This window comes from Citrus sinensis, chromosome 8, assembly GCF_022201045.2.
Source record: "Citrus sinensis cultivar Valencia sweet orange chromosome 8, DVS_A1.0, whole genome shotgun sequence".
NCBI classification, from domain to species: Eukaryota; Viridiplantae; Streptophyta; class Magnoliopsida; order Sapindales; family Rutaceae; genus Citrus; species Citrus sinensis.
In genome coordinates this window covers 22688109-22708648 of record NC_068563.1, presented here as the reverse complement: position 1 = coordinate 22708648, position 20540 = coordinate 22688109, and the positions used below count along the sequence as shown (strand labels likewise).

The 20540-nt window shown below is 35.7% G+C and overlaps 4 protein-coding genes across 6 annotated transcripts; all 4 read left to right on the top strand.

The window, feature by feature from the left end:
• Window positions 1-405: 405 nt before the first annotated feature.
• LOC102617024 (wall-associated receptor kinase-like 2) lies at window positions 406-3753 on the top strand. 2 transcript variants are annotated; one of them, XM_006487743.4, is made up of 3 exons: window positions 406-1428; window positions 1536-1679; window positions 2476-3753. In XM_006487743.4, the coding sequence occupies exons 1-3, from the start codon at window positions 588-590 to the stop codon at window positions 3678-3680; spliced, it is 2190 nt and encodes a 729-aa protein (XP_006487806.2). In that variant the 5' UTR covers window positions 406-587; the 3' UTR covers window positions 3681-3753. The 2 variants fall into 2 exon arrangements, with proteins under 2 accessions (XP_006487806.2, XP_015388707.2); XM_015533221.3 differs by having other exon boundaries at window positions 1509-1679.
• A 1913-nt stretch (window positions 3754-5666) lies between these two features.
• Window positions 5667-8925, top strand: LOC102616972 (wall-associated receptor kinase 2-like). Of its 2 annotated transcripts, XM_052432505.1 has the most exons (4): window positions 5670-6723; window positions 7039-7188; window positions 7601-8296; window positions 8392-8925. In XM_052432505.1, exons 1-4 carry the CDS (start codon window positions 5859-5861, stop codon window positions 8844-8846), a joined length of 2166 nt encoding a protein of 721 aa, XP_052288465.1. In that variant the 5' UTR covers window positions 5670-5858; the 3' UTR covers window positions 8847-8925. The 2 variants fall into 2 exon arrangements, with proteins under 2 accessions (XP_052288466.1, XP_052288465.1); XM_052432506.1 differs by lacking the exon at window positions 7039-7188 and having other exon boundaries at window positions 5667-6723.
• A 1792-nt stretch (window positions 8926-10717) lies between these two features.
• Window positions 10718-11491, top strand: LOC127899407 (uncharacterized). Its single transcript, XM_052432779.1, has one exon. The coding sequence runs from the start codon at window positions 10718-10720 to the stop codon at window positions 11489-11491; it is 774 nt and encodes a 257-aa protein (XP_052288739.1).
• Window positions 11492-15529: 4038 nt separating this feature from the next.
• LOC127899406 (secreted RxLR effector protein 161-like) lies at window positions 15530-16294 on the top strand. Its single transcript, XM_052432778.1, has one exon. The coding sequence runs from the start codon at window positions 15530-15532 to the stop codon at window positions 16292-16294; it is 765 nt and encodes a 254-aa protein (XP_052288738.1).
• Window positions 16295-20540: the final 4246 nt, after the last annotated feature.

The window sequence follows — 20540 nt, the reverse complement described above, 5'->3', positions numbered from 1 at the left end:
ACTCCATACGAGAGCGGAGCTTGAAATCCTGACCTTTCTTAAAATATGAGAATAATAAATCACTCACACCAACTAACTTTAGTTACAAGGATTATGATTGATAATCCTTGCTACAAGTAAAAACTAAAACAATAACAAAAACATTTAATAAAGCACAAAAAAAACAAGGACACTTATCCCCCTTAGAAGCAGCGACTGCGCGTCAGTCGCTTCCAAAGGCGACTGACGCTAGCACTGCTCTTTCCTTATACTTCCTATACCGACAATTATAACGAATAGATGACTTTTCAAATTTCAAAGTTGGCGGCTGACGAACAAGACTCAACTTAGGCACGACTCTCAAGTCTTTCTAATTAAGTCAGTCAGTCTCTTCTATGATATAATGGATGCAAGACGCCAATAACATTAACATATTATAGAAAAAAATCGTGACCAAATATTGCGAAAAAAGATGGGGTTCCTACAGCCGTTGTCTTGTGTTGGCCAGCAACAAGAGCATAACACTGGTGCGTGATGAGCCAATAGATAATATACAGTATTAAAGATCAAATAATATACGCCACAAAAGAAAACATTAAGAACAAAAAATGTGGATGCTGTGGTTAATGATGCTGTTGTTGACTTGGCCAGCAACAGGAACAAAGGCAGAAACTGGAAGCTTGATTAATGTAAAGCCTGGTTGCGAGGAAAAATGTGGAGATGTCACTGTCCCTTATCCCTTCGGAATCGGGAACCGCAAATGTGCAATGAACGGTGATTTCTTTCTGTTCTGCGATAGAAGCGCCTCTCCTCCCCAGCCTAAGTTCGAAGATGTTGTTGTTTTGAATATATCAATAACAGATGGCTCCATCATCGCAAGGATTCCGACAGCGCAGCGCTGCTACAATGGCTTCGGAAACGTACTGAACTCGACAGATATTAAAGTCGACTTAGTCCTCAGACCATTCAGATTGTCAGGCACTAGAAACAAGCTCACGGCTTTCGGCTGCGATACCATAGCATTTATGACCGACGCTATGGGGGATTTTGGGAGTGGCTGCGCTTCTTTATGCACGATTAATGAATCCTTCAAGAAACTAAATAACATAATAGAAAATTCCTGCTCAGGCATCGGTTGCTGCCAGACTCCATTACGTAAAATTCTGAACAAGACGTTGACTATAACTCTTGATAGCCGATCTAATTACAGTAAAACATTAACGGAGGAGTTCATCACGTGTGATTACGCAGTCTTAGCAGACGAATCCTTTGATTTATCGGGCTTGCATTTTTCTGATAAGTCAAGCTCAAATGTTACGGTTGAATGGATAATTAAAGATGAGGAGTCCTGCGGTGACAATACTAATCTTACTTACTCTGAAAATGGCCAAGGGTATCGTTGCGTATGCCAGCCAGGATATAAGGGAAACCCCTATCTAGGATGTCGCGGTATGATTATATATTTCTTTCTTGAATTTCTGTTCCAGCTAAGGTTATGATCCTGATGCAGTTAATTTATTTACTTAAAGTATTCACCGTCCGTACGTGTGTGACAGACATCGATGAATGCAACGAAGGATACCCATGTGAAGGAACTTGCAAGAATACACCCGGGAGTTACACATGCCAATGTCCAATTGGCATGCACGGCGATGGTAAACTCGGCTGTCGGGGATTTCGTATCACCACTATTGTTGCAGGTGATGTACATATATTGTCATTCTTTCAGCATTTTCACTTACTTCTTTTGCCTTTTTTAGGATATTAGTTAAGTAATAATCTATCAAAGTAATTTATTATTATTATTATTTAATTTTATTATCTACTTTCGCAAGACTTAAATCCTTAACCTATTGAAAATAAACCTGCAGGTGCCAATGAGTTTTTCGCAAATAGAATCCTCCACTAATTGTGAAAGAGTGGTGCTATTAGCTCCCCTCAATTATCCTTTCTCAAATCCCTTTTCTGTTTATATCTTCTTTAAATCCTAAAATAGCTTTTACTTTCTTTTTATCTCAATAAACCCATCTCAGATAATCTCTGTCTTCAATTTCAACCCCCTTTTAGTTCTCTCTTCAACCACCCCTTCAAGTTTCTTCTTTTCGTAGCGAAGACTGTTGATAACAACCTAATCCTTTATCCCATGCGCTTAACTTATTACTAACTTTCAATTTGTTCTAGGTTTATGCTTTTTAGTTTATGGCATTCCATTTGAAAATAAATACGTAAAAAATACCCATAAGCTCGGTTGTTCTCTAACATTTTAACAAAGTTAGCAATTTATGAAAATTTCACAAAATTATCTTTCTTACAAAAATAAATTGTCATAGTAAAAAAAATTTACTTTTCATCAGATTCTTTAATCTTTTACAATTGAATTTTTTTTTTAAAAAAATTGCAAGTTTTTACTACTCATTGGATTACATATTTGGAATAACTCCACGCAATAAAAGGTCTCAATGACTTGCTATTAATTCTAGTCTTGGAGTGGTACAGGTTGTGTTGTTGTGCTCGGAGTGTTGTTTCTACTACTCATTGGATTATGGTGGTTGTACAAGTTCATAAAAAGAAGAAGGAAAATCAAGCGGAAGCAGAAATTCTTTAAAAGAAATGGTGGTTTATTATTGCGGCAAGAGTTGTCTTCAAATGAAGGTAATATTGAGAAAACAAAATTGTTTACTTCAAAGGATTTGGAGAAGGCCACTGACAACTATAATGTCAGTCGAATCCTTGGTCAAGGAGGTCAAGGTACTGTATTCAAAGGAATGTTGACAGATGGAAGAATTGTGGCCGTTAAAAAATCAAAATCAGTACATGAGAGCAATGTTGAGCAATTCATCAATGAGGTTATAATTTTATCTCAAATTAACCATAGGAATGTGGTTAAGTTATTGGGATGCTGCTTGGAGACAGAAGTTCCTCTTTTGGTTTATGAATTTATTCCAAATGGAAGTCTTCATCAATACATACATGAACAAACTGAGGATCAGTTGCCAATAACATGGGAAATACGTTTAGGCATTGCTGTCGAAGTTTCAGGAGCTCTATCATATCTGCATTCAGCTGCTTCAATTCCTATTTATCATCGAGACATCAAGTCTGCAAACATACTTTTGGATGATAAATATCGAGCCAAAATTTCAGATTTCGGGACTTCTAGATCAATGGCAGTTGATCGAACTCACTTGACCACTCAAGTAAAAGGAACGTTTGGATATCTAGATCCAGAATATTTTCAATCAAGTCAATTTACAGAGAAAAGTGATGTTTATAGTTTTGGTGTAGTTCTTGTTGAGCTTTTAACTGGACAAAAACCTATCCGTTTAGTTGAGACGGAAGAAAATAGAAGTTTGGCAGCATATTTTCTCCAAGTAATCAATGAGAACCGTTTGTTTGAAGTCCTCGATGCTCAAGTTCTTAGAGAAGCTGAGAAAGAAGAGGTTATAACAGTTGCGATGGTCGCAAAAAGATGCTTGAACTTGAATGGGAAGAAGCGACCTACCATGAAAGAAGTGGCATTGGAATTAGCGGGGATTAGAGCATCGATTGGAGCTTCTGTTTTGCGGCAATGTGAAGAGATTGATTTTGTGAATTATGACAATGCTAGACATTTCAAAACTGGTTCATCTTCTACGGGATCATTTTTTAACAGTGTTACTTTTTCCGTTGATGGAGACCCTTTACTTTCAAACAAATGGTGAAGAAGGATAAGAATTTTCTTATACCTCTATCTGTATGTACTGTTTCATAAACAATCGATTTTGTTAGACTTTTACAATTTGCCCTTCTTGTATCCAGTTAGATGATGAAGGTGTTTGATACTATGAACTATATTTTTTGATGAATTGCCTCTATGAAGGAGCAACTTATAATCACCTAAGGAACGGTGATCAGCACGTACCAGAAATAACCTTCAGCACTCAGGATAAAATCAGCAATTCAATGAAATCAATAATATGCTGTGCATTTTATAGACCCTTGGATCAAATACCTTGGCCCGCAAGTAAGAACTTTGTGCATATGCATTTGAATATCAATAATGTGCTTTGCATTTTACTTCTTTTTCAGTTTTATTACCTGTTATGTTAAGTTTTCAACTCATCCTTACAAATTCTTTCGAGAAACATTCTTTGAAAGAAAATACATATAAGTTGGATTCAAACAAATTTGCCACCGTTTCATTTCATACGTGGATTAAAACTTCGCATACAATGATTAATATATTATATACATTGTCACTCAAATGGTTGCCTTATACATTGAACTTTTGCTCAAGGAGGCAGTATAGTAGTAGCCTCAGGAATTTATCCAACAGAGAATCTATGGAGCCGCAAGACTGTTTTTGCCATAGAATGCAACTGGGGTGAAAGCTAATTAAGCAAAACCCAAAGTCGCCAATAGAGAAATAAAAGTAAACAGAGATTCAGATAAAGCGTCAGGTGGTGTGGTGGACATATTTACTAAGAAGCAGGCAATTGAAAGATTATTGAAAGATCTTAGAAGCAAGATTCTTATTCTGACAATTGATAATGAAGAAACAGAGGAGCTGCATTACAATTTAGAAGCTTTAACCGTTTGACATCTCAGAAGCAGAGTGTTGTTGCATACAAGTGGCTAGAATCATACAAGTAAGTCTATGACACAAAACTTGAGTTCAGTCCATTCCTAACTCCATCCCCATGCAAGAAAGGATGTGTCAAATAAAATAGGAGAAAATGAATTTACAGACATGTAAAGAGATAGGGATAGAGAGAGTAGGGATACAAACAAAATTTTGCATGGTTCGGCGGAGAAATTTTGATGGGAATTCAATTTTAAGTACAATACATTGAGTATGATGTACCGAACAAATTCTTGATCTTTTCACTGTTTGCCCATAAATGGTTTATTTAACATTTTAGCTTGCAAAACCTTAGATCTTTATGTGTCGTGGTTGACATAAGCCTCCCTTTATCTACTACACCTCCCCTTAGTACACACACTTGTCCTAATTCTTTAATTAAATTTTAATGAAAACATGGGGGCTTTCTTGTAAGAACAATCAAAATATATAATAAGCATCCTATAGAAAATAATAAACATCCAGTTAACTAAAATAAAACTCTCTCTAAAATAGAATAACCCTACTCTAATTATGAGTCAATGTTCAAGACTTTTGAGTGTGACGTTTCACCTAGCAAATGTTTCCATATATCACTTATCACTAACGACGGTCTTAACATTTTGTCTTGTAACGAGTAATTATGAGTCATCGTTGACACAAGTGAACAATATGATTTGGCCACAATATGATTGGTTTTTGTCTCATAGAATGTTCGTGGAAATCCGCCAAACCTAGAGGAGACGATTTAATAAAATGAAAGATTTGTAGAGCATTGGTGAGAAAAGTAAGTTCGAAATAGACAATTCATGAGTTATTGGAAGCTACGTGTTGATGTTTAATTCATTGCATGACTACTTTAATTTTCACTCGTTTTGCTGGGCCCACAACTGAACATTTTTGGCGTTGCAACTAATATTATTCAGGTTTGGCCTTTCACTATGATTGCCAGTCTCACTGTCTTCGTAATATGTCGTTCTCTCCAATTTTTTACGTACTATGCACTTCACTTGGAAAAAAAGAAAAGAAAAGAAAAGAAAAATCCTACATAGCTCTCAAAATTAAATGACAGAAACATAGATTTTTCAAAGTAGGCCGCTGGATGAACATAAGTAAAATGACTTAATGAGTTAAGGGTCCACGAGGACTCCCAAGTCTTTGAAAGTCGGTCTCCTCAGACAGAGTAACTGATGCATGCTCTCATTGTTGAACAAATGAATATATACAAGATCAGGAGCCAAAAACATAACATGTTAAAGGTATCATCATATCAGGACCAATGATCAATAAAGTTGCGAAAAAAATGTTGTTGCTGTGGTTGATGCTGCTATTATTGTCTTCGCTGGCAGCAGCAAGCAGCTGGAATGTAAAGCCTGGTTCTGGTTGCCAGGAAAAATGTGGACATGTCACTGTTCCTTATCCGTTCGGGATTAACGACCCCATGTGTGCAATGAACATGAATTTCTTTTTAAACTGCAGTAGAAGGGACTCTCCTCCCAAATTGATGATTGGAGATCTTGAAGTTTTCAATTTATCAATTGAAAATGGCTCCATGATCGCATCCATTTTTACATCTCGCCGCTGCTACGATGGCTTGGGACATCGGACTTCAGATTATAACGATGCTTATGTCAAATTAGGACACAGACCATTGAGGTTTTCAGACACCAGGAACAAGCTCACGGCTATCGGCTGCGATACCTCGGCCTATATGGGTGACCCTGATGGCAGTTTTTGGTCTGGCTGCATTTCTATATGCACAAATGAATCTGCCAAGTTAAATGAAAGTTCCTGCTCAGGGATCGGTTGCTGCCAGACTCCATTACCCAAAAGTCTCAAGTCGTTGGAACTCACTCTTCGTAGCGTACATAATCACGAGGATATGGGAGAGTTCATGCAGTGTGATTATGCACTCTTAGCAGACGAAACCTTCAATATAGCAGAATTTCGAGCCTCTGAAGATAAGTCAAGTTCAAATGTTACAATTGAATGGGTAGTTGAAGAAAAGAATTGCCCGGATGATCCAAATTCAAAAGTTGATGGCTGCGGTGATAATACTAATTGTTATTACTCTGAAAATGGCAAAGGGTATCGTTGCAAATGCAAGCAAGGATTTCAGGGAAACCCCTATCTAGGATGTGTTGGTGTGTTTCTTCGATTCTTCTCTTTTTATTTGTTTTAACTAATAATCAATCATTTTATTCACAGAAATTATAAAGAGGCTAAATATCAATAAAACACCGACTAAAACCGATGCAGAGTTAATTATGTTGGAAAATTAAATACCTAAACTCCCTTGGGGTTGTATATTGTTTTTGTCAGCGTTTTATTTAATTTCGTGGTCCAAATATCAGTATCCTTTAGTTTTGTTATTAAAAGTTTGTCACCTCATGCAGTCTAAATCTCAGTGTTCTTTAATTTTTTCATTAAAAATTTGTCACCTTATGCACGTGTGACAGACATTGATGAATGCCTGGATAAAGAAAAGTACCATTGTGAAGGGAAGTGTAGGAACACAATTGGGAGTTATACATGCGATTGTCCGATTGGCATGTACGGCGACGGTAAAGTCGATTGTCGGGGATTTCATATCACCACTATTGTTGCAGGTGATGACTGATGTCCTCTTTCTAAATTTTCTATTGCTTCTTTTATTATTTATTTATCTGTAAGTATTGTTTTTGTCATTTTTATTATTATTGTTTGTCATCTAGATTTTTTAGTGTTTGTGTTTTGTCGTCTCTCCCTTTTAAGATACATGACAGTAACTATTTTTTTCAGATTCTTTGACAGTTTGATACACGGTACCTAATATGTTAATTATTTTATGCATCGTATTTGCCAAATGATGATTTAGCTGGTAAAATGAGTAGTACAAGAAAGGTAAAGTGAAGCTTTCAAATTTCAATGTTAAAATCCTTTGAGATTGGGCATGAAGTTGGAATGCTGCTTATAATGGATCATTTTCCTTTCCATATGTAATTATACGTTATATAATTCTTTTCTTTTTAACATGTGCAGTTATTGGAGCAGTTATATTCAGTGTGATTGTGGGAATTTTAATTTTCATTGGATGTATAGAACGAAGAAAGCAGAAAAACTTCTTAAAAAATGGTGGTGAGATACTAAAGCACCAGTCAGTGAGGATTTTCAGTGCCGCAGAGCTAGTTAAAGCTACCGAAAATTTTAATGAAAGCCACTTTCTAGGTGAAGGTGGTTTTGGCTCTGTTTACAAAGGTGTTTTACCTGACAATACCCAAATTGCAGTGAAGAAGCCTAAAGAGTCAGAGAAAATTCGGATAAATCAGGAATTTCAGAAGGAAATGGGTATTGTGTCACGAATAAACCATAAGAATGTGGTCAAGATTTTAGGGCTATGTTTGCAAACCAAAGTGCCTCTACTGGTTTATGAATTTGTTTCCAATGGAACTCTATCTCACCATATCCATGATAAGAGTTCGCAGGCGTTAAGAACTTGGAAAATGTGTCTTAGGATCGCGGCCGAAATTGCTTCAGCTCTTGACTATTTCCATTCTTTAGCAAGCCCCCCAATAATTCACGGAGATATAAAATCCTCCAACATACTTTTGGATGACAAGTATATAGCAAAAGTGGCTGATTTTGGGGCTTCAGTGCTGATTTCGCCAGATCAAGCTGCTCTGGCCACGAAAATACAAGGGACGTTTGGTTACTTAGATCCGGAGTATCTAATGACAGGTAATTTTTCTCACCACCCTGTTGACTGGAGATCTCTTGTGCCACCCAAAATGTTTTACTTGTTAAACTAACTAGCTCCCAACTAATAATGACAGGTAATTTGACAGAAAAGAGTGATGTGTATAGCTTTGGGGTTGTCCTTGTGGAACTGTTAACAGGGGTGAAGCCTGGCTCGCGCATGACACTGGTATCCAATGAGAAGATAAACATTGTTCAATATTTTCTCTCTTCAATTGAAAATAATAGTTTGCGTCAGATTCTGAGTTTTCGGGTTGCTGATGAAAATGAAATGGGGGAGGTAGAAAATGTTGCGGAACTTGCAGGTGAATGCTTAAGAAGTAGCGGCGCGAAAAGGCCAACAATGAAGCAAGTTTCTGAGGAGCTTGACAGCTTGAAAAGGTTGCATGAAAATTTATGGGCACAGGAGAACAGTGAAGAGACGGAGCATTTGTTAGGTGAATCATCAGCACATGCAACGGCTGTGATTGCCCAACCAAACACTCAAACTTTCGAGTCATTTGATATTGAGAACTACGGTTACAGTATGTAATTGAACCAGCGTCAATCATTGTACAAGTATTTCATCTTATACGAATCGCATATAAATAAATTTGCGTCTGTTTCCACAATTATTTGCCTTCCAAAATTTGTGTTTGACTTGTATTGAAGTATTGTTGCCTAATGCCTAAGTATATGTAGTGATATAAATGAATGTTAAGGAGTAGTCTTTCCTCCTTTTGATCCTTGGACTGGGTCACTTTTCCAGAGTATGGTTGCTTTTCCAAAGATTCAGTTCCTTTAATTTCAAAGAAACCGTGAGGAAGGATATAAATATAATAGCAATTACTCAACTTGCTACGTTGCCTTTAATTAGTCTTTGTTGAATTAGTCTTGTTTGTTAGTTTTGGTTATTGAGTTTAGATTTTATTTGAATGAGTCTTCCTATTTACAAGGAACTGAATTTGTAATGGCTGTTTTTATTTTAAGTTCAGTGAATAACAGAACATGCTTTTACCAACTTCGCTTGAAGTCAAACATTGGAGGATTTGGGTTTCCCTCGAAGTACCCTAGTGATACAACTTAATATTAATTCTCTGTTGAAGGAAAACTCATGAGACGCCAAAATATGTACAACAAAGGACGCCATACCATATTTGCAGACATGGAGGAGCTTGGCGTTAGACCAGATGAAGATACTGTCTGGAGATTTGCAAGTGCCTTTCACAAGGTAGGTCAAGGTGACAAGCAGAAGCTAGTTCTTGAAAAGTTTTCTCTCTAAATGAAGATACATCCACTGTAAAGGTGAAGGAGATTAGAGTGAGAAAAGATGCATGGTATGAAGCCGTTTCATCCAACTGAAGGCCTTGTTGCTTAAGGGGCTTACCCTTTTATCCTATCATCTTTCTTCGGAGTTCATGGCTGCTTCTAGGAAGATGAAATCACCTAGAATCCCCTCTCATGGAAAACAATCCTCATGAGAGATATCTGGATTTAGACAATTCTTGTGAAACCCAGAGTGGCAGCCTCTTCCGAATTGTTATTATATTTTGAATTGATTTATGAACTTGTATAGAGATTTATCAAGCTCAATCTAATTATAACAAGCTCGAGCTTTTGAGGAGAATAGATCAATTTTATTGCAGTTCAAATCCACCGGCACTCAAGTTCAAAACCAAACAGTGGAAGTCACGACATGCACTGCAGAACATATGCAACAATGGGAAAAAGGAAAATGAAGTAGGGGAGAGGCAAATTTATTCATAAACAAATTTAGTCTACTTTTTTATGCAGTTCTTTTAACATATTCGTTTCATTGCATACGGGGCATTAAAACTTGGCATAAGATGAATTAATAATTACTGTACAGTGTCATTCAAATGAATACAGCCTGTACATTCAAATTTTCGCTCAAAGAGGCAGGGTAGTGTAACATCAGGAATTTATCTAACAGAGCATCCATGGAGCCGCAAGACTGTTTTTGCTCTAGAATACAATTGGGCATGGAATGCTAGTCGAAAGATTCAAAGATCTTAGAGGCAGGATTCTTATCTTAACAAGGATACTGGCTTGAGGGGGATTGAAAATTGATGACAATGCTATATTTGCTGCAGGATTTGAGTGAAAATAAAAACAGCAAGATTTGATTATGCTGTCAATAAAATCCTGCAAGATTGTAGGAAAAAATTTGTTTTTGAATTGTATGATATCAGATATGTGTTAAAGATATGTAGGCAGATTTTTTGGCTTTGTTTGTTTCTTTTCATGTATAAATTCAAATATTGCAACAATGAATTATAAAGTAATTAGCAGCCCCAATTTCTCTGTGTACTCTTTTCTTTGTTTAAAACCAACAAAGTGGTATCAGAGCCCTTATTCTTAAGGGACTTGTAACGTGATTAGAGAGGCTTCCTACACTTCAATATGGCAGGAAATGGTTTCTTATTTGCTCCTCCAGTTTTCACAGGTGAAAATTATCAAATATGGGCTGTGAAAATGGAATCTTACCTGGAAGCATGTGACCTATGGGACTTGGTGGAAGCAGATCCAGAGGATCCACCATTAGCTCATATGAGGAATAACAGGGATGAAAGAAAAAGGAGATATAAGGCCAAGACATGCATTCACTCTGCAGTTTCAGAGACAATTTTCACAAAGATCATGACTTGTGAAACAGCGAAACAGGCATGGGATCTTTTGAAACAAGAATATCAGGGGAATGTCAGGACAAAACAAATGCAGGTCCTGAACCTGAGAAGGGAATTTGAAATGCAGAAAATGAAGGAGACAAAAACAGTTAATGACTATAAAGACAAGTTGATGATGATTGCCAATAAAATTAGAATGCTTGGGGAAGAGTTTTATGATAAAAGGATTGTAGAGAAGATTTTGGTGACCTTGCCTGAGAGATTTGAATCTAAAATCTCTTCACTTGAAGAGTCCAGAGATATGTCAACAATAACATTGGCAGAGCTTGTCAATGCACTGCAAGCTCAAGAACAAAGGAGAGCTTACAGAAAGGAGGAGATGGTTGAAGGAGCATTTCAAGTGAAAGAGGCTGATCAAGCTCAAGGAGGCAGCAAAGAAAAGAAACAGTGGAGTAAGAAGATTTACAAGAAGGGGGAAAGTAGCATCAATGAAGGCAACAAGGGCAAGCACTCCCCGTGTCCTCACTGTAAGAAAACCTCTCATCCGTAAAAGAAATGTTGGTTTAGGCCTGACATTCAATGCAGGGCATGCAAGCAAATGGGGCATATGGAGAGGGTGTGTAAAAACAAACAGCAAGAAGGACACCAAGCTCAAGCAGCAGAACAACAACAGGATGAACAACTTTTTGTTGTATCTTGTTTTTCGAGTAACAGTTCGAGTGATGATTGGCTCATAGACAGCGGATGCACAAATCACATGTCTTTCGATGAATCTCTTTTCAAAGAAGTAAACAAGTCAGAAGTGTCAAGAGTTAAAGTTGGTAATGGGCAGTATATTGAAGTGAAAGGTAAAGGGATAGTTGCAATAAAAAGCTCAGCAGGTATCAAGTTTATTTCTGATGTATTACTTGTTCCTAAAATTGATCGAAATCTACTGAGTGTGGGACAATTGCTTGAGAAAGGTTATTCTGTTGTATTTAAGAATAACATATGTGTCATTACTGACCCAAATGGTGTAGTGTTGTTCTCTGTGAAAATGAACAGCAAAAGCTTCAGCTTAAGTTGGAACAAGGATGAATGTAGTGCATATCAATGTACTTTGAACCAGGCTGAGTTATGGCACAAGCGGATGGGGCATTTTCATTATTCTGCATTAGATTACATGCAGAAAAATGATCTTGTGCAAGGAATGACTTTCAATGGAGGAGGAGCATCAGTGTGTGGAGTCTGTCAGCTGGGAAAACAAGCTAGATTGCCATTCCCTGTTAATAAGGCATGGAGAGCAGTTGAGAAGCTTCAGTTAATCCACACAGATGTTTGTGGACCTGATAAGTGCATATTTTTCATATATTTTGCTATTAATTTCTCTATATTTTTCTTGTTTTGGTCTTAAATATTCTAGTTATTTTAGTTAATTTTTAATTTAGTAACTTATATTTTATTGTGTTAATTTTTATCTTAGTTTTATTTATTTTGTTATTTTAGGTATATTTTGGAATTAAAGAGAAATTAAATCAGAGCATTTAAGAAGAGATCTGCTTGAAGGAATTAGAAAAGGGAAATAATTAGTGATTTTTGGAAACCAAGAAAACCGAAGCCAACAAAATTAATTCATGCATATTCAGAAGATTATGACCATCACGTGGAGATTAAAGAGGGAATTGAATTTAATTCAATTTGGCGGCTTCATTTAATTGGAATCAAGAATCTTAAAGGGTAATAACATGTGCAAGCATTAAAGTGGCTTTGGCTTGCTCATTGGTTAATATGGGAAGCAAATTGAACAAAGAAGAAAAAGGAAATGGCCATATTTCATGCACGTGAATTGCCTAAACAAGTGGTGGACAAAGCATTGGAAATAAAGAATTGAAATGGCATGTGCATGGCAATTAAAGGAAACAAATTAATTGCTTTAAAATACGGCCAATCTTGGGCAGTATAAAAGCCAACTTTTGGCTTTTGATTTTGAGGAACTAGCAGCCGGAAGAGGGAGAGCAGGGGCTGATCCAATTCTGCAAGAAGAAAAAAAAAACAAGGAAGACGCCAGAAGGAATTCAATTGAAGAAAAAAGGCAGCCGTTTGAATTAATCTCCATGATTGGTTTTATCAATTCTCTTATTTCCAATTCAATTATGTTAGGCTAGATTTTTATTTGGTTGAGGGTGAATTTAAAACCCTAAACATGCTATGCAATTAAATTGAAATTCTATCATTCAATTTATTTAATTGAGATTGTTTATGTTCTTCTATAATTAATGTTCACGATTTATTCTTGTTTTATTTAATTGGCCAATTAAATAGGACTTGAATAAATATTATTTCCTAGATTAAAATTCTTGATCCGTAATTGTCTTGATATTTTAATCATTAGTAGCAGGTTGGAATTAGTGATTTCAATTGAAGAACATAACCTAGGTTAAATAATCCGAGCTTGTGTGTTTATTGCCTAGATCAATCTAATATCTTTCTTTGTTTAATGCTTCCATTATCTTAAATTTAAAGAGCTTATTTTAAATTATTTAATGGTTAGAGATTAGGTGAAGAGCTTATTTTACCTAACGACACACTAAGGAAAGATTGAGACTAACAGAGCTTATTGTTGTCTACGGTTGATAGTTTCAATATGAATTGATAATAGAATTGATATATTATGTGCATGTTTGGTGGTGGCGAATGATCCTTTAACCAAAGTTTTCATCATTATTATTTCTTTCTCATTTAATTAGAGTTTTTATTAAATTCTTGTTCGTAGTTTTAATTTCTTTACTTCTTACTATTTAGTTAAAAAATTCATAAACCCCCTTTTATTTTTAATTGACATTTTCTTTAGTTAGATTAATTTATATTATTATTACTATTATTATTACTACTATTATTTTAAATCTTGCTTTGGAGTTAATAATAAATATAACTAGCATAGTCTCTGTGGGATCGATCCTTACTCGCTCTGTACTAATTATTTATATTAGTGGTAAGGTTTTAAATTTGGTGCACCTTAACGACACTACCAGGACCTATGAGGACTGCATCCTTAAATGGTAATAGGTACTTCATGGTTCTTATTGATGATTTTAGTAGAATGTGTTGGGTTTACTTTCTCAAACAAAAATCTGAAGTTGCTAGTGTGTTTTGGAAGTTTAAAACATGGATTGAAAATCAAAGTGGCTGTAAAATCAAGGTGATCAGATCTGATAATGGGACTGAATATACAGCTGATAAATTTGCTAAGTTTTGCGAAGCTGCAGGGATTGAACATCAGCTTACAGCAACCTATACACCTCAACAAAATGGAGTCAGTGAGAGGAAAAATAGGACAGTCATGGAGATGGCTAGATGTTTGTTGTTTGAGAAGGAAATGCCAAAAATGTTTTGGGCTGAGGCTGTTAATACTACTGTATTTCTGCAAAACAGGTTACCAACAAAGGCTTTAAAGTGAAAAACACCTTTTGAAGCCTGGTTTGGTTTTAAACCCTCTATTAATAACTTGAGAATTTTTGGTTGCATGTGTTTTACTCATGTTCCAGATGCAAAAAGAGAGAAGTTGGATAAAAAAGCAGAATATGGAGTTTTTATAGGATACAGTACTCTCACCAAAGGTTATAGAGTTTATCAACATTTGACGGGAAGAATCATAGTGAGTAGAGATGTTAAATTTGATGAAGCCGGAGGATGGAATTGGGCAACAGCTGAACCGAAGCAAGTTCTTGTAGAAGAAAAAGCACCAGAATTGCAAGATGATGATATAATTGATGATGAGCCAATAAGAGGTACCAAACCACTTACAGAAATTTATCAAAAGTGCAATATGGCTGTGCTCGAACCTGCAGGTTATGATGAGGCTGCTAAAGATCCAAAGTGGCTTGAAGCAATGGAAGATGAGATCAAGATGATTCACAAGAATCAAACTTGGGAGTTGGTGGACAGACCACTACACAAGAAAACTATTGGTGTGAAATGGGTTTATAGAACCAAACTCAATGCTGATGGTTCTGTAAACAAATTCAAAGCAAGGCTGGTTGTAAAAGGGTATGCTCAACTATTTGGTGTTGACTTTTCTGAAACGTTTGCACCTGTAGCACGGCTGGACACCATCAGATTGCTTCTAGCACTTGCAGCACAAAAGCAGTGGAAAATCTACCAGCTTGATGTTAAATCAGCCCTTTTTAATGGCTATTTGGATGAAGAAATCTTTGTTGAGTAGCCTGAGGGTTTTTTTGCAGATCTAAAGAAAGTATATTTATTAAAAAAGGCATTATATGGCTTGAAGCAGGCTCCAAGAGCTTGGTACAGCAGGATTGATGATCATTTGCTGAACATAGGCTTCAACAAGAGCATGAGTGAATCAACTTTGTATATTCAAGTAATTAATCATGAATTGATTGTTGTTTCACTCTATGTTGATGATTTGCTTGTCACAGGAAGCAATGAAGAATTAGTGAAGCAATTTAAGGTTCAAATGATGCAAGCATTTGAAATGACTGATCTAGGAGAGATGACTTTCTTTTTAGGTCTGGAAATTCAAAAGTCACAGCAAGGGATCTTCATCGGATAGCAAAAATATGCTAAAGAAGTGCTAAAAAAATTCAACATGGAGGATTGCAAGTCAGTATGTACTCCTTTAGCTCAAAATGAGAAATTTAGTAAAGATGATGGTGTTGAAAAGATTGACGAAGCATTATATAGGAGTCTTATAGGTTGCTTGATGTATTTGACAGCAACAAGACCTGATATAATGTTTGCTGTGAGTTTGCTGTCCAGATATATGCATTGTGCAAGTGAATTGCACTACAAGGCTGCTAAAAGGGTGCTCAGGTATATCAAGGGAACTTTGGATCATGGAATAAAATTTGAGAAGGAAGACAAGCTCATTTTGCATGATTTTACTGATAGTGATTGGGCAAGATCCTGTGATGATATGAGGAGCACGTCAGGCTACTTGTTTAGTCTTAGTTCAGGTTGTTTCTGTTGGAGTTCAAAGAAGCAGGAAATCGTAGCTCAGTCTACTGCTGAGGCTGAGTATATTGCAGCTGCTGCTGCAGTCAATCAAGCCTTATGGCTAAGGAAGCTTATGACAGATTTGAAAATGATTCAGGATTATGCAACTGAAATCTTTGTTGATAATCAAGCTGCCATAGCAATTTCTAACAATCCAGTGTTCCATGGGAAGACAAAGCATTTCAAAATTAAGTATTATTTTGTTAGAGAAGTCCAGAAGAATGATGAAGTAAGGCTCGTGTATTGCAAGACTGAAGATCAGCTAGCTGACATTTTGACAAAGGGACTGTCAAAGTCAAGATTTGAGTTGTTGAAGAAAAGAATTGGTGTCTGCAGCAAAAATAGCAAGGAGGAGTGATGACAATGCTATATTTGCTGTAGGATTTGAGTGAAAATAAAAACAGCAAGATTTGATTATGCTGTCAATAAAATCCTGCAAGATTGTAGGAAAAAATTTGTTTTTGAATTGTATGATATCAGATATGTGTTAAAGATATGTAGGCAGATTTTTTGGCTTTGTTTGTTTCTTTTCATGTATAAATTCAAATATTGCAGCAATGAATTATAAAGTAATTAGCAACCCCAATTTCTCTGTGTACTCTTTTCTTTGTTTAAAACCAACAAAAATGAAGAAACAGGGGACCTGCAGTACAACTTATAGGATGTCACAGTTTGACATCTCATAAGTAGAGTGTACATAAAAATGGAAAAGGAGCTGGTGACAGCGAATAATCCTAAATGAAAGTCTATGACGCGCAACTTGAGTCCAGTCCATTTCTAATTCTAGCCCACCAACGCATCAAATTAAAGTTCCGAACAATAAATATTCGGGTAATTGAGAGAGTAGAGACAAGCAAAGATAAATTTTAAAGGAAATTAAACCCATGCATTCTGGATAACCTGAAACTGTGAACTACAAGCCTAAATTTATTATTTATTTACTAAGAAAGGATGGGAACTTTCTTGCAAGAAACCAAAAAATAGTTACCATCCTACTAAAATGTTTCAGGCACCTAACAACTCTTTGGTCCTTTCATAGTCTACCATAAATGATTTATCTAACATTTCAAGCCTGCAAAGACTTGATCATTATGAGTGGCATAAGTCTTCCTTTATCTACCACACCTGCCCGTAGTATTTATTACTAATTCTTTCATTAAACTTTAACAAAAGATGGCGAACTTGTTTTAAGAAAATCAAAATAATTATAAGCATTCTATAGAAATAAATAAATAAAATTAACTAAAATAATAAACTTTATAAAATATATAGAATACACCTCTACTTCATAATAGCTGTTATGCTTGGTCTTTTCACTATTTTGTTGTGCCCACTTATTAATCCTTTTTTTTTTTTGTGTGGAATCTTTGGCGGTACGAGGGAGTTAATAGTTGTGTTGTGCCCCATTTCGTCTTCATAAGACATTGGTCGATGAGTCATGGTTGAATTAAGTTGGCCTTTGATACAATTGATCTTTGTCTTCAGAATTTGTCCCGCGGTGGAAACGTGACTGAGTCTTGGACAAGAATATTATTTTTTTTTAAATGAGTTATGCGGAATATGCTAAACTAGAGAAAGAAGAGAAAAGAGATCGGATAGAAAAAATAGCAAAATAAGTTTAGAAAAAAAAAAGAAAGGAAAAAGAAATAAAAAGAAGTGAAGGGACAGAGGAAAACAAAGGAATGGAAAGAATTAGATAAAGAAGCAAAAAATCTCATTTTCCTTCTTCCTAACACACTTCATTAGCTTCTTCTTTTAGAATTAGTTACGTTATGAAATCAGATTCACATCAGAATCTTCGACGTTGTGCCAAAGGATTTGTGCAGTTTCTGCTCAAATGTGGAATTTTCAACAAAGCCAAGGTCTCGAACCATGTCCATGCATTAACAAAACGTAATTAACGAACTTATCTACTTTCACGAAATAATTATAATAATAAGAATACTAATTTTTAACAGAAAACAGTACTAATATTTAAACAAAAAGACTTGATTAAATAGTAACAAAAATAATTGTAACATTTTGTAAACTCATACAGAGTGATGCACAGTCCTTTTTACGTGGAAAGATACTCTCAAACTTATATTATTAACTCAAAAACTATTCTCAGCTGATTTGTGATATTCTCCTCAACACAGTGTATTGGATTTATCAATTGTTGAATTTATCAAGTTTTTCATTATATATCTAAGGTGTCTTATTCCATTACCAAATCATTAATGCGATAAAAATTACACCATCTTCTAATAATAACATGCCACGTGTCAATCACTTCTACCTGAGAAATTGTGTGTATATGAGTACATCGCTCTTAACATCATGGAAGCTTGATTTTTCAAAGTAAACGGCTGAATGAACGTGCATGACTTAATCAGCGAGTCAATGTCAACGACGACGATCAATTCTTTCTAACTCGCGCGATCTTCTCAGACAAATTCACTGGTGCATGCTTTTGTTCTTAGTATTAAAGCAAGATGATGAGGAGCCAATAATATGTATTAAAAAAAAAATTATAGAGTCCGATGATCAATATTATTGAGAAAATAATGTCGATGCTTTGGTTGACGCTGCTCTTATCTTGGCCAGCAGCAGCAAGCAGCTCGAATGCAAGGCCCGGTTGTGAGGAAAAATGTGGAGATGTCATTGTTCCTTATCCCTTCGGAATCGACGACCCCAAGTGTGCAATGGACGAATATTTCTTTCTAAACTGCAGTAGAAGCGTCTCTCCTCCCCAACTATGGTTTAGAATAAATATTGAGGTTTTCAATATATCAGTTGAAGATGGCACCATGTGTAAGAGAGATTGTAACATTTTTCAATTTTTGGTTTGACATTCTGGAAGAAAACGGCTTGCCGTTTCTAGAGCAAACAACTAACCGTTTATTTCCAGAGAGCATATTTTTTGTTCTACAGAAAACGGCTAACCGTTTGGAGAAAACGGCTCACCGGTTATTTCGAGAGAGCAACTTATTTGACATTCTGGAATAAAACGGCGCGCCGTTTTTGAGAAACCGGCTAACTGTTTTCTTCCAGAGAGTGCGTTTTCACGTCAACTGGAAAAAACAGTTAGCAGGCTTGAAAATTCAATCGTGAATGGATGCAAATTTCAAATCATAAAAGAGTGTCTTTGAAAAAGTATCATTTCTAATGGTTGTAATATTTCATATAAACATGTTCTTTATTAAAATAGACATATACATTAGATCAAATAGATCATATTAATTACAGATTTCTTCGTGTTCTGGAATACAATTTTATTTGCTAGAGATTGTATTCAGGATTTGTTATATCTTGGAGGTAATTTGCCATTAAAACTCTACAGCAAACCAAGATTGGTAAGGGCAAATAAAACCTTAAAGGAAAGTGTGCAAACACGTCTCAAATCCTAAGAAATTTATTTGTTCTTTACCTCCATATCCGAAAATCGACCAACAATCTTTAAGGTTTTATTCTTGTTACAAATGGAGGTTGAGAAGAATTTAACTTCATTTCTTAATCCTAGTGTCTATCTCGATCGTTTTGATGGCACTAATTTCACTCATTGGAAAGGGAAATTGTTATTTCTCCTTACTATTCTTAAAGTTGCATATGTTCTTGATCTAAAATTGGAACCGTTTCCAGAACCAAAAGAAGATGATACAGAAATTGTTAAGGCTGCAAGGAAAAGGCGTGAAGATGATGAGTTGATGTGTCGGTGTCACATACTCAATACACTTTCTGACAGGCTCTATGATCTCTACAATTCTATGGCTTCTTCAGTGGAAATTTGGATTGCTCTTGAGTACAAATATAAAACAGAGAAGGAAGTTACTAATAAATTTCTTGTCTCTAAATATTTTGAATTTATTATGGTAGACACAAAATCCATTCTTGATCAAATACATGAGTTACAAATTATAGTTGCTAAGCTTCGAGAGTTAAAAGTTTAAATTTCTGAATCATTTCAAGTTGGGGCTATTATTGGTAAATTGCCTCAAAGTTGGAATGATTATAGAAAGAAACTCCTTCATAGTAAAGAGAACATAACTTTAGAAGAATTACAAAAACACTTGGTAATCGAAGAAGAGACAAGGTCTCACGAATCCAAGGATAAGCATGATTCTACTAAGGTTAATGTTGTTGAAGCTAGTAAATTTTCAAAGAATTTTAAAGTCAAGAATGACAAAAAATTCAAGAAGTCCAGCACACAAAAGTTTTCTGGAAATTGTTTCTTTTGTGGCAGGAAAGGCCATTGCCAAAGTGATTGCAGATTCAAGAAGAAAAAGGAAGAAGTGAATTCTCATAAAGCTAATATTATTAAAGAAAAATCTGAAAAGATTTGTGCTATGGTTTCTGAAATGCAAATTGGCATATTACCGAAACCAATATGGCTGAAACTAAGTCCTATGATTGGTGGCTCGATTCGGGTGCAACAATTCATGTTTGTAATGATAAGAAATTTTCTTATCATACAAAGAAGAAACGGAAGGACAAATGGTTCTCATGGGGAACAATAATGCAGCCATGGTAGCAGGGAAAGGAGTAGTTGAGATTAACTTCACTTTTGGAAAGAAAGTTACATTGTATAATGTCTTTCATGTACCTTCCGTTAGGAAGAATCTTGT